Source organism: Phlebotomus papatasi, chromosome 1 (assembly GCF_024763615.1).
Source record: "Phlebotomus papatasi isolate M1 chromosome 1, Ppap_2.1, whole genome shotgun sequence".
In the NCBI taxonomy this organism is placed as follows: Eukaryota; Metazoa; Arthropoda; class Insecta; order Diptera; family Psychodidae; genus Phlebotomus; species Phlebotomus papatasi.
Window position 1 is genome coordinate 68,459,850 of NC_077222.1, and position 12,230 is coordinate 68,472,079.

At 38.4% G+C, this 12,230-nt stretch overlaps 3 protein-coding genes across 4 annotated transcripts in view; 2 read left to right on the forward strand and 1 right to left on the reverse strand.

The window, feature by feature from the left end:
* The first annotated feature begins 2,147 nt into the window (after window positions 1–2,147).
* LOC129798654 (uncharacterized) lies at window positions 2,148–3,215 on the forward strand. Its single transcript, XM_055841920.1, has 3 exons — window positions 2,148–2,497; window positions 2,557–2,720; window positions 2,790–3,215. The coding sequence occupies exons 1-3, from the start codon at window positions 2,216–2,218 to the stop codon at window positions 3,148–3,150; spliced, it is 807 nt and encodes a 268-aa protein (XP_055697895.1). The 5' UTR covers window positions 2,148–2,215; the 3' UTR covers window positions 3,151–3,215.
* Window positions 3,145–10,212, reverse strand: LOC129798645 (Fanconi anemia group D2 protein). Its single transcript, XM_055841907.1, has 4 exons — window positions 9,986–10,212; window positions 9,711–9,924; window positions 7,589–9,485; window positions 3,145–5,282 (listed from the first exon to the last, which is right to left on the reverse strand). Exons 1-4 carry the CDS (start codon window positions 10,127–10,129, stop codon window positions 3,203–3,205), a joined length of 4,335 nt encoding a protein of 1,444 aa, XP_055697882.1. The 5' UTR covers window positions 10,130–10,212; the 3' UTR covers window positions 3,145–3,202.
* A 96-nt stretch (window positions 10,213–10,308) lies between these two features.
* Window positions 10,309–12,230, forward strand: part of LOC129798661 (myosin-I heavy chain) — a 101,351-nt gene continuing 99,429 nt past the window's right edge. Inside the window, exon 1 of one of the 2 annotated variants that reach the window (XM_055841931.1) lies at window positions 10,309–10,584. In XM_055841931.1, coding sequence (XP_055697906.1) covers window positions 10,563–10,584 — 22 coding nt within the window. In that variant the 5' untranslated portion in view covers window positions 10,309–10,562. The remainder of the gene's footprint in view (window positions 10,585–12,230) is intronic. The other variant, XM_055841940.1, reaches the window with a different exon arrangement.

The following is a 12,230-nucleotide window of genomic DNA, read 5'->3' on the forward strand; positions in this document are numbered from 1 at the left end:
TAAATACAGTACTAAATCACTGTATTTATATATACAGTAGACTCTTCGATATCCGGCTGACTAAGGGACAAAATGACATTTAGGTTTTTTGAATGATCAACGGTTTATCTATTTTGTGCAGTGTGAATTTATTTTCTGTCTGACAAAGAAAAAGAGAATTTTCTTCATGGTGTGCTTATGTTTCATTTTTTATCACAATTATATATTAAAAACTTCGATACAATGTTAATAATACTTTAACACTCTGGACAAACTTCATGTTTAGTGAAAATAATTTTGAATATATCAACCGCCAGTAGTGTTTGGCAGCTGTCACCCGGATATCGAAGTGCTGGATATCGAAGAGTCTACTCTAGTAGGTAGACTCTTTCAAATTCGGGCATATGGGACCGAAATGTCAGCCGAATTAGACAGAAATTCAGGCGACAAACTTTTTAAAATGCAACGATTTTTTATTCATGTGCATATAGATATTGAGTTTACACACACTCATATATAACGTAAATTGAATGAAAATTCCTCAATAATGCAAAATCACATCAAAACTAAGACAAACCATGCCAAATTCGAGCATATTTGATTCATTTGATAATCATAATCAATCTTGAAAAATGACAACAAACTTTTTTTTTAAATGTAACTGCTGCCCGAATTAAAAAGTAGCCCGATCTTAAAAGAGCCGAATTTGCGAAAGTCTACTGTATTTTCTATACCACAGTTTCATTATTTAGTTAATTTTGCTCCAAATAAAGCGAAAATCCATTCATATTCACAAATTTTAATTTGTTAATTTCTCAGAAAAATTAAAAGTGTACCTTATCATCATCGAATTTTTCATCGATCGACCATGTTTTCCAATGAAAATACAATAAGATGACTGTTGTTTATTCGTTTCGTTTAATATTTATATGTCATATTTCTGGCTAATTTTGGTTAAATTAAGTAATCTTTATTGTTAACGGTACGTGAAGCTTTTAAATGAAATAATTACCTATATTCTGAACAAAAAGGGTTTTTCTGAAGTGTCTGCAAATACTTCAATTGGAAACCCCGGAAATATGAGTTTTTTTTGGAGAGATTTTCTTATTGTTTTAGATGCGAAAGGAGAAAAGACCAGGAATAAGAACAAATCCTGCACTCAAGAGCAACTCAACAAGGTTTTGGAAGTCTTTCGTCGCGGTTTCACGTACACTATTTGTCTCCAATTGGAAACTTTCCCTTGTCTCCATTTAGATTAATTTGTTTCCAATAGAAGCATTTTACGCTCGCGTATTTTTCTTGTATTTAAGAAGTTTTCAAAATATATCTAAAGAATTTTCACTAAACAGTAACATTCTAGAAGAGTTAAGGAGCAATTCTCTTCAGATACACACACAGATCCCGAAAAATCAGAAACATTGTTGATTACATATGATCAAACGCTGTTTAGAGGTGGCTGAATGACCCTCTCTGTAGAACATTTTTCTGATTTTACACTACAGACAGAGTCGTTCAGCCACCTCTAAATTGCGTCTGATCATATGGTCGTCGATGAAAAACTTTCTTGCCTCATCAAATGCAGCACCCTGAAAATAGTGCCAATTTTTTTTCCTTGTTGAAACACCGAAAAATGTAAGCTCTTTTAGCCACATCCGATTATCATTTAATTTGTTAGAAAATCTTATTAAGGATGATATCACAATAAAATTTAGTTAATTAAGAAATGGACTATCATTGAATAACAAAATATTTTCATCAAAAATATGAAATAATGCAAAACAATTTCTCTTAACATTAACAAGTTTCTTAAGAATCCCATGTTCTTTTTAGTGATTGTTTACCTTGTCGAGAATTTCTTTCAATAACTTAGAATTAATCAAGTCGATACAAAATCAAATATGGTTTTCTGATTCGTTAGATTAGAGATCATGAAATAAGACCCATTTTCCTGTTCTAAATAAACTCATAATTGCCTTACAATGTGATTTTACTTTAAGTGACCAAAAATGCTTACATGATTAAAAGGGCTGACTCTACCCTAATCCATTTACACATTTTGAGCTGATCTGAGACCTCGGACTATACATGCGATTATACATTCGGGAAGTTATTTATTTGTTGTTGGTAAACATGAAAATCACAAGTATTCAGCAACATTTTAGGCTTAACCAAAATTCATATTCATTTGCCATGTGACAGTTTTGGAACCGACACGCGGATTTTTAGTTTGCAAAAAATGTCTGCAAAAAAGACCAAAAATGTGGAAGTTTCTGTTAATGTAGCTGACGAAGTACTGACACTGAACAGAGCCAGCGCTATCTTTTCATCCCTGGTAAAAATTCTGGCTGTACAACGCAATCAAATCCCATTTTCCTATCAAACATTCAGTCTTCTGGTGAACCGGGTTCGCCAGGATGACGAAGATGCGTCAAAGGAAGGCTCCTGGAAGGCATTCCAGGTGGAAAAACAGCGGGATTTGGCCAAGAACACTGTCCAGGATTATGAGAAGTTCCTAAAAGTACTGTGTAATTAAGTTTTGTTTTATTATCCTGCTGATTTTTTTTGTTCATTTTGAAGATGATACAGATTGGCTTTGAGAATTCTGTTCAGGAAGCTGTGATCCTCTTTGGTGCCACCATCTTCACACCCAAGGAGATCTGGCACGTTGAATTTCCTAAAGATATGAAGACAAACTTTTGGAGCACAAGAAACTCCCAGCAGGCCGTTGATCAGATTGTTTCGTAAGTTTCTGTGATGAACGGCATTTGATCTGAGAATGATCTGGATTTTTTTTTTGTTGTTATTTTCAGGGCAATTGGATTTCATAAGCAGCTCTGGGAGAGTTTTTCTAGGCAACTCTTGCCCACAAATATGTATTTAATGTTGAAGATTGATGAAAGCAAGACAATTTCTCAAGGATTTCTTGAGATGTTCACAAAGAATGAAGATTTCACAATTCCCGGAAGATGCCCTGTATCTAAAATTACAATACAGAATAATCTTACAGAGAGTGCAATGGGAAACCAATTCCTTGATCTCAGCTTCTTGGGGGACGTCTTGCATAGAAGTCCAGAGAAAAAGACTGAAAACTGCCAATGGTATGAGTGTGATGTCAGTGTGAAGGGATTCAAGGATGTTCTGGTGAAGGGGAAGAGTATTTGGAACTTGTAGAGGCGCATGAATTTTATTAAGGCCTTGTTAGTATGAATTCAATAAAGAAAATTTATAACAAACGACTCCTTGAATCTGAAGAGTCAGATGAATTTCCATCTTCAGCTACTTCGGACATTTCCTCGTCTTCTGGCAAGACATCTTCCGTTCTGTCGGAATCTCCATCATCGAGGGTTTGTTCTCTGGGTATCACCTCCCCTTGTATGTTCCTGTTCCTCAAGATTCCCACCCAAAATGCCGAAGAACATTGATTTGTTGTCAGAACTCTCTTTACATGGAACACCAGTTTCTCCAGTGTTTCCCGGACAAAGGGAATTTGACCCGCTACAGCTGTATGATTGGCCAATTTTGAGTGACAACAGAGAGAATTGAGGAACCTCGTAGTGTCCTGTAAGTCCCTTATAATCTTCATCACTTGCTCCTGTCGCTTATTGAAGCAATTCTCAATGAGTGGAATTCCATGCTGAAGGAATGCCTTGAGAATTGCATTGGCATTCTTTAGGAAGATCAAATTATTCCCCGCCACATTGATGACCTTGACAATTTCGCGCAGAGAATCCAGCACACTGGCCACAGATTCCCACATCTTGAGATTCCCACTGTGGGAAAGCTTATCACTGAGCTTCCTCATGAGGATATCCACGAGAGTTGTACAGAGAGCCCTGAAGAGATACGTAAAGTTGCTCTTTGTGAATCCTGGAAATGTCTTGAGTGTATCATCGCGATTCTTCAACATTGGAATCTCCCGGCGAATCCAAACAATTTGAGCTGTGAGCTGCTTAAAATCAGCCCCCTTGAAGATACCTTTGAGCAATTCAGAGAGGAAAATATTAAATTCTCCTCCTCTCTCAATGCCTCCTGTGCACGTGTACCAGCGTCTGGACAGAAGATTCTCATAGAGATTGTTGAGAATATCCCGATCCTCCTCACGATTTTCAGCAATCTTCGTGAGTGTCACCACGAGATAGACAATCTGCAGAGCACTTCGAATTTCCAGAGCCAATTTCTCATTCCCAACAACATTCTTAATTGCTGCAGATGCCAGGATCTTTACATCAGTCTCTGAACTCTCTGCAATCACCTGAAGTCCCCGTTGCAGCAAATCCGTATGCTCACTGAATCCTGACCAGGAAAATAGCGTCGCATAGAGCCGAAGAGTGATTGCAAAGCAGACTTTGAGAGAATTGATATTTTCATTGTAGAGATGATGACTCTCGAGAATCTCTTCAGCTGCCACTTGACCCTTGTCCACTTCCTTTGCAATCTCAGCAAAATGCTGCTGAATCTGCGGCAGCATAGTAATTAAATCATGGATGAGAGCATCCGGTGATATAATAAGCTGCATTTGATTCCCATGAATCTTCCGGATACCAACAAAAGACTCCAACTTCAGTACAAGATCTTCCACAATAAATCTGTACTCCTGCAGTCCAATACACGTGCCAATTTTTTCCTCAGGCAGAGTATGCAGAGTGAGAAATTGACTTTCCAGGAGCAACAAAATATCCAGATCCAGCTGCCGGTAATTCTCTCTAGGACCGTAAGATGTGGCAAAATCCATGCGCTTCGGATCAGAACGTGTCTTGGACATATTCGAGGTATCTTGAGACTTTGAAGCTGCCGACAGAACTGACTGACTATCAGAGCTGTCGGCACTTCTTTTCTGACCACCTCTCTTCGAACTACCAGCCACATTCTTCACCGGAGCTGGTTTCTTAAAAACATGAGCTTGAGGCTTTTCCTGTGTTGCAATGAAAGTTGCATTGGGCGCAATGTAAGTATTTGGAGCTATTTTGAGCAGTCGTCGAATCTGATTCTCAATTCTGATCAACTCTGTTAGTCTGGTTAGGACTTGTTGGCGTATCTGATGCTCCTGTTGACAGGAGAAAGCCCCAATAATCTCACGAAACCAATTGGCAGTGTGAAAGTACATGTCCAAGATACTTTTACTGGTAGTCGGATCACATTCATCAAAGAGATCGAGGTCTTCGAGAGAACCAACATGCTCTGGTAGGATTATTCCAAAACCACAAAGCCCGTAGAGACTCTCAAGATTCCCTTTGTCCAGGCGGAATTGCAGGACACGGAGCAAATTGAACAGTGGGCAGAGGACTGTGATTGATGATTCGAGTCTGGAATTATTAATTACAGTTGAAAATCATCTTCCTTTTCTAACGGATGGTAAAACATTCCCAGCGTTTCGAAATGCTCAAGGGTTTCAAAAACCCAGTCCCATTTTTTTTTTACTTTTTCTGGGTTTCTGGTTTCTAATGTTTCGTTATTTAATTTTTGGGTTTCTTGGGAATCGTTTCGTTATGAAATTTTTGGGTTTTTGCAATGTCATCCTTAGGTTTTTTGAGTTTCACAATTCAATTTTCGGATTTCACGATCTATTTTTTTTGGTTTCTAGAGTTTCGCAATGCAATTTTTGGTTTTCTTGGGTTTTAAGATGAAAAATTTTTTTGGCTTTGTTGCATTTCTCGATACAATTTTCGATTTTCTCGATGCAATTCTTGAGTTTCTTTTAGGGTTTCGCGATACGAATTTTTGGATTTCTTTAGTTTCACGATGATTTTTTTGGGTTTCTATAGTTTTCACGATTCAATTTTCGAATTTCACGATGTATTTTTTTGGTTTCTAGAGTTTCGCAATGCAATTTTTGGGTTTCTTGAGTTTTACGATGAAATTTTTAGGTTTTTGAAGTTTTTGCGACATAAATTTTTCGGTTTCACAATGAAATTCTTGCTTTTCTTGGGTCTTGCGAAGCATGTTTTGGGTTTCTTGAGATTCTCGACAAAATTTTTGGATTTGTTGCATTTTTTGATACAATTTTCGATTTTCTCGATGCAATTTTTGAGTTTATTTTTGGGTTTCTCGGGTTTCGGGATGCAATGTTCGGATTGTGCAGTGCAAATCTTGAGTTTCTCAGGTTTCGCAACGCATTTTTTTGGTTTTGCCATGTAGATGTAAGATTTCTTGGATTTCGAAATACATTTTTTTTATTCTTGCAATAGATTTTTTTTAATTTCATGAGCTTACAAATTTAATTTTCGAGTTTGCAGGCTTTTGCTATGCAATTTTTGGGTTTATCGGGTTTAGCGATGTAGAAAATTTTCTCTGGTTTAGCGATGCAAAAGGTGGGTTTCTCGGGTTTCGCGATGCAAGGACGGGTTTCACGAAGCGTTTCTCAGACAATTGATAAGGGTTTCTCAATATGATGATTTTCCCCTCGGTTTCTTGAGTTTCTCGATACAAATTTTTGGATTTATTTAGTTTCACGATTATTTTTTTCTGGTTTCTATAGTTTCACGACTCAATTTTTGGATTTCACAATGTATTTTATTTTTGGTTTCTAGAGCTTTACAGTGAAATTTTTGGGATTGGATTCTTGCAATATATATATTTTTTTTGGATTTCTTGAGCTTTAAAATTCAATTTTCGAGTTTGCAGGCTTTTTCACGATACACATTTTTGGATTTATTTAGTTTCACCATTATTTTTCTGGTTTCTATAGTTACACGATTCAATTTTTGGACTTCACAATGTTTTTGTTTTTCGTTTTTAGAGTTTTTTTTTGGGTTTCTTGTGTTTTTCGATGAAAATTTTATGTTTCTGAGGTTTTGTGACGTAAATTTTACACTTTTTCAATGCAATTCTTTGTTTTCTTGAGTCTTGCGACGCAGTTTTTGAGTCTCTCGTGCTTTACGATGAATTTTTCAGGTTTGTTGGATTTTACGATACGATTTTAGGTTTTCTGGATGCAATTTTTGAGTTTCGCGTTGGAAATTTTGGATTTCTCGGTTTTCGGGATGCAATGCTCGGATTTTGCTGTGCAATTTTCAAGCTTTCAGGTTTAGTAACGCAAATTTTTTGGTTTTGCCATGTAGATGTAAGATTTCTTGGATTATGAAACACAAATTTTTGGTTTTTTTTGGATTCTTGCAATACAATTTTTGGATTTCTCGAGCTTAAAAATTGAATTTTGGAGTTTCCAGGCTTTCGCGATGCAACTTTTAGGTTTCTCGAGTCTCTTTGCAGTTTTCTGTTATCAAGTTTTGGGACGCAAATTGTTCGGTTTCTAAGGTTTCGTTAAGTGATTTTGAGGTTTCTCGAGTTTTTCTTTTGAAATTGTTGGGTTTCTCGGGACTCACGATCGCGATACAATTTTTGGTTTTCTTAAGGTTTTGTGAAGCGTTTCTTGGGTAATTGACAAGGGTTTCGCAATATGATGACTCACCCCTTGGAAATACTAGAATTTCTAACTTCAAATCCTGAGAAATTCAAACCAGAAACCAAATGGGAAACGCTTGGGAATCCGGGAACCTAAAGATTTCTGATTTTTTGATATTATCTCCTTCTGTTCGTCTCTTAGCTTTATCAATTTTTTTTTTATAATCTTGTTTTAATTAGAAATTATGCAAAAAATATGATTCCTTACCTTTGTGGAGGTCTGATGGTCAATCCTCCAATGTTAATGGACATGCTCTCGTTATCTTCCTCGTTGATCAGGCAGTACTTCTGGATGAATTCCATCTCGTGGTATGAGGGTATTCCATCGAAAGTAAAATTACTGGTGAACTTGTCCACAAGAGATTCCGACATCCAATTGAGGAATTTCCTGTTGGGGAAGTTCTTGCTGTCGCTAGTGCTGAGTTTATTGGAAAAGACCAAAGCCAGTTCATCGTAGCACATGGCCAGAGAATCTGCACAATTTCCGGAGGCTACTTTGAGGACCATCTCGCATAGGACAGCAGCTTCCCGGATTGGACCTTCTGGAAATTCATTTGTTGACTGAATTGTCTGATTGGGATCGAAGCCATGATTGGCCTCCTCTTCACTGCCGTGCCAAATCAAGTGACCAATTGTTTTAACAGCCCCAATGATGCCCAACCTGATCACTGAAATACTGCTATTGGCCAGTTGCTTCTTCACTAGCATATCAATCTCATGGACAAATTCTTCTGGACCTGTAGCCGGTAGCATTGGGTAGGCAATGGAGCAGAGAATATCCATGAGGATTCGGTACTGCATCAAACCAATTCCGCCAATATTCTCCTGGATCAGCAGAAGCTGCATCCCATTGTTTTGGAGTTCTGCGAAGTATTTGACGCGAATCTCACTGAGCATGAGGAGAGCCCTTGTCTTCACTTCTGGATCAGTTTTCTCACACACAAGACCAACTAACTTCGACAGGATTACCTTGCGATTGCAAGCATCAATCCCAAAGGCAAACTTGAAGGCTAGCTTGCCAATCTCCCAGATTTTCTCCTTACTCCTGAACAGATGATCAGCAATCTCTAGGAAAATCCCAAGATGTTCCACCACAAAATCGGGAAATTGTGTAACTACATCTTTGAGCAGACGCTTAGTGAAGAATTCCTCAGAGAATTTCTTACGAATTAGTGTCTCAATTGTGGCACTTCGATCATCATTCATCTCCATCATTGTCACCAGAATCACAAAATCCAGAGGATAGTGCTCTTCCGGAAGGGTAGAATTCTTTATTGATTTCACCCACAAATCACTGAGCTTGGTGGATCTCATGAGGGAGATTTTGATGTGGCTGAAGACACCCTTCTGACTCTCACTGAGATCCTTCCGGCTTGCTTTTCCCCACACCAGATGCGCCCGGATACTGGAAATTAGATCCGGCAGGGCATTCTCTTCGTTGTACTTGAGCAGGAGCTTTGTGAACTTAGGATAGAGGGCTATAGGAGCTCCACGATCAATGTACTGAAAGATTCTCTCTTTGAGCTCACTGAGGAGAGCTGTACTGAGACGCATATTCTCAAAGGCATCCATAGTGGATCCATTGAGAAATTCCTCATCCTCCGTCAGCATTCCCATTAGCTTCCGTACGATTTCGCTGTGCTTCCTCACCTCTATGACATCATCGAGGTGCTTTATGATGATTTGTTTGACTTCCATGGGAGAGGATTCGAGAATATCGATAATTTTCCTGAAGATGATGTCTCCATGCTTGATCTTGTTGATGAATTTCAATTGGGAGAGGCTCATCACGAGGATACACGAAATCATTTCACATCCTGAAGCTTTCTTGGCTAGTTCCTGCATCCTCTCCAGTAGCACAGACAGCAATTCCTCTTGCAGGAAATCCACCATGAGGAGATTCTTCATCAAACTCTCCTGCGATTGGGGAAGTCCATTGGAATTCGGGAGACTCACAATGCAAACACTGAGAGTCTTTGAGAGGAGATTATCATTGGCAACCACAGTTTTGAAGCCCTTGATAAACTTACTGATGTTTGTCGGGTAGTCAGCGCTAGACTGAAGTGTTGTCCTGATCTTGTTAACAAACTGGATGTGATCGCAATCTAAAGAAAATAAAATCATTCAAGCCTAGCCAAGGGGTGATTCCCAGAGGGTTTCCCTTCCCAGGTGTTCCCAGAAAAGAAAATATGAGATCTAGGGGAATGTATGGGTTCCTCGGGCTTCCAGATAATTCCCTGAATAATGTGTAAGTAATAGGCACGATTTCCCCAAAATGAATTATTCCCCTTGATTCAAGAACTCTTTCAAAATCAATAAATAAAACTAACCTATAAGATAGTTGTCCGGATGATCACACTTGGCTCCGCATTTCTGCAAGACATACTCGTAGTAGGTGTCTGGAACTCGAGAATTCCCAGCTGGAACTTGTCCGGATAGCTGAGAAAGAGCCACATTCATGTTACTTCTCTGTGAGACATAGCGTCGTTGACTTGGCGGTTGGCTGGATGGGATAGAGGACTGGCTACCAAAGATGTCATCATCCTGAATGGGAGTAATACTCATTAGCAAGAAATTTCACATCTAAAATTATAGGTGGCCTTACCAAGTCATCTCTAGCTGGAGATTTATTCCTCTGTGTGAGAATTCCTGATCCAGATCTCTCTGATTTCTCTGCTTCTTTGGGCTTCTTTGCCAGTCCTGACAAAGATGCACCTGTGCCAGATCTGTATCTCTTACTTTTGTACATCCTGAAGTCAAATCACTGAGAATCTTGAATCCGCAAAAAACTTTGTTGTGAAATAGGAAAATTCCCTCCAAAAAAATACGCGAAGAACATTCCGAAAATTCGGAAATATTGTCGGCAAATTGTCGGTTTTTGTTCGTTGAATATCGGCCGACTGTGTGCAAAACCGAGCACGGAAAATCAGTTGAATTTGTGACTCGTTTGCGGTTAGATGTGTTTTCGTACGCGGGATGCGCCTCTTGTTTTGTGATGTGATGAGAAATAGTTCAATCACAGGCAGTGCAAAAGATTAGCATTTCTGATAAAAGTGAATCTGATTGTGCGAAAAGTGCGTGAAGTGATGCAGTGACGATTGGTGAGGCAGAATCTCATAGGATTATACTTTTTGGACGACAACAAGAGTCTGCGGAGGAGCTTAAAAGGCACCCTTGTCAATATGGCTGGTCCAATTTTCGAGGGTAAGTTTCACCCACTCTCCCCAATCTATCGCGAATTTAACCCTGAAAAGTCCATTTGATGGAACCTTCTCTATCTGCAAGTCACTCTTGGAAGTCCCATGGTGGAGATACCACGAAAAAATATCACATTTTCCCTACACTTTTCCACCCAAATGGCCAATTTTTCGCATCGTCCAAACACACCCTTCTACCACAGACACACCAGAGTACTCCTACATAGAAACGCTCAGCAATTGTCTGCGCGACGTCTCTCCAGAGGGGGAGGATTTCGCGCAAATTTTCCATCTCACTGTCACTACTACTGCAGAAAAATCTTCAGCTGACTTTTCCATGCCAAACTTCCAAAAACTTCCTGTGAAGTCGTTGAGATGTTCATCGAAGTAACTAAAAACTCAAAGTAAACAAACACTAGCTTTAAATAATTTTTTCTGATATGTTTCCCAGTCCTGGAACACGCCCTGCTCTTTAGGCCGTACCCAACAATCCTACCCAGTTTCTGACCTAATTTTCTTGACATTTTGCTGGCTCGTTTATTGAGCAATCAAACTCTTTAGTTTTTACGATAAGACTGTATCCGGAAGGCTTTATTCTTACACAGATTTTAAACCGCAAGATCAACTTTGTTTCTGAACATCTCAAATTGCTAAACATGAAGCACAATAACTACATTTTAGGCAGGGGGGTAACCACATTCATTTTTCCATACATTTTTACAGAAATAAAATTAACCTAATGACAAATCCTCCCTCAAAGAGAATTGGCTTATCACTTATGGCCTCTACACATTGGGAGCAATTTTTTTCAAAAATTGCGTTTTTGAAGGAAATTCCCTGCAGCGTTGTAGGGGGAAACGTCAAATTTCTGTCAAAAACGCAATTTTTGACGAAAATTTCTCCCAATGTGTAGACGTCTTTAGATATATTTCGAAATGATGCATTAGAAGTTGTTCAAAAATACATGATTTATAATCTCCAATCCCCAACAAGAATTACGAGCAAATTGTTTAAATCTAGGTGCAAAATCTGCAAAATATTAACAGGGTAAAGTAAAAAATAGCTTCACTTTTTTTAAACTGGCTACCTCCTGATTTTAGGAGCCTAGCCTAAAGGCGTCTACACATTGGGAGCAATTTTCGTCAAAAAATGCGTTTTTGACAGAAATTTGACGTTTCCGCCTACAACGCTGTAGGGAATTTCCTTCAAAAAAGCAATTTTTGACAAAAATTTCTCCCAATGTGTAGAGGCCATAAAAGATTATATCTTGTCTATAATAGAATTCTTTGAATTAATCTTCGGGATAGGGATTCTCTAACTAATGAGAAAGATTCATCAGGAAACTGAACGATTCACTTCGTTGGCAAAAATAGAATGATGATTATTTAATAGGGAAAAATACTAGAATGACTGGAAATGCTGAAAATGCGTTAAATTTATTTTTATTTGTTTTTAACGAACACTGACAAATTGATCAATTCGAAATAAAAAGTGAACCGAATACTCCACTTATAGGAACCCTACCAGGGTGTAAATTCTGAGATGGTGAGTTTTTCACGTGAGATATTCACGGCTCTGAGATTACCTTTAGTAAGCATTTTGTAAGGCTTTCGTAAAAACTTTCATGTAAATTATTAAGTGCTGTAAATGTTT

Coding starts and splice junctions, on each gene's coding strand:
- LOC129798654 (XM_055841920.1), top strand. CDS start 2,216: ATGTCTGCAAAAAAGACCAAAAATGTGGAAGTTTCTGTTAATGTAGCT. Junction 2,498..2,556: donor ATTATGAGAAGTTCCTAAAA/GTACTGTGTAAT, acceptor TTCATTTTGAAG/ATGATACAGATTGGCTTTGA. Junction 2,721..2,789: donor GCCGTTGATCAGATTGTTTC/GTAAGTTTCTGT, acceptor TGTTATTTTCAG/GGCAATTGGATTTCATAAGC.
- LOC129798645 (XM_055841907.1), bottom strand. CDS start 10,129: ATGTACAAAAGTAAGAGATACAGATCTGGCACAGGTGCATCTTTGTCA. Junction 9,486..9,710: donor TCCGGACAACTATCTTATAG/GTTAGTTTTATT, acceptor TATTTTCTTTAG/ATTGCGATCACATCCAGTTT. Junction 5,283..7,588: donor ACCATCAGACCTCCACAAAG/GTAAGGAATCAT, acceptor TAATAATTCCAG/ACTCGAATCATCAATCACAG.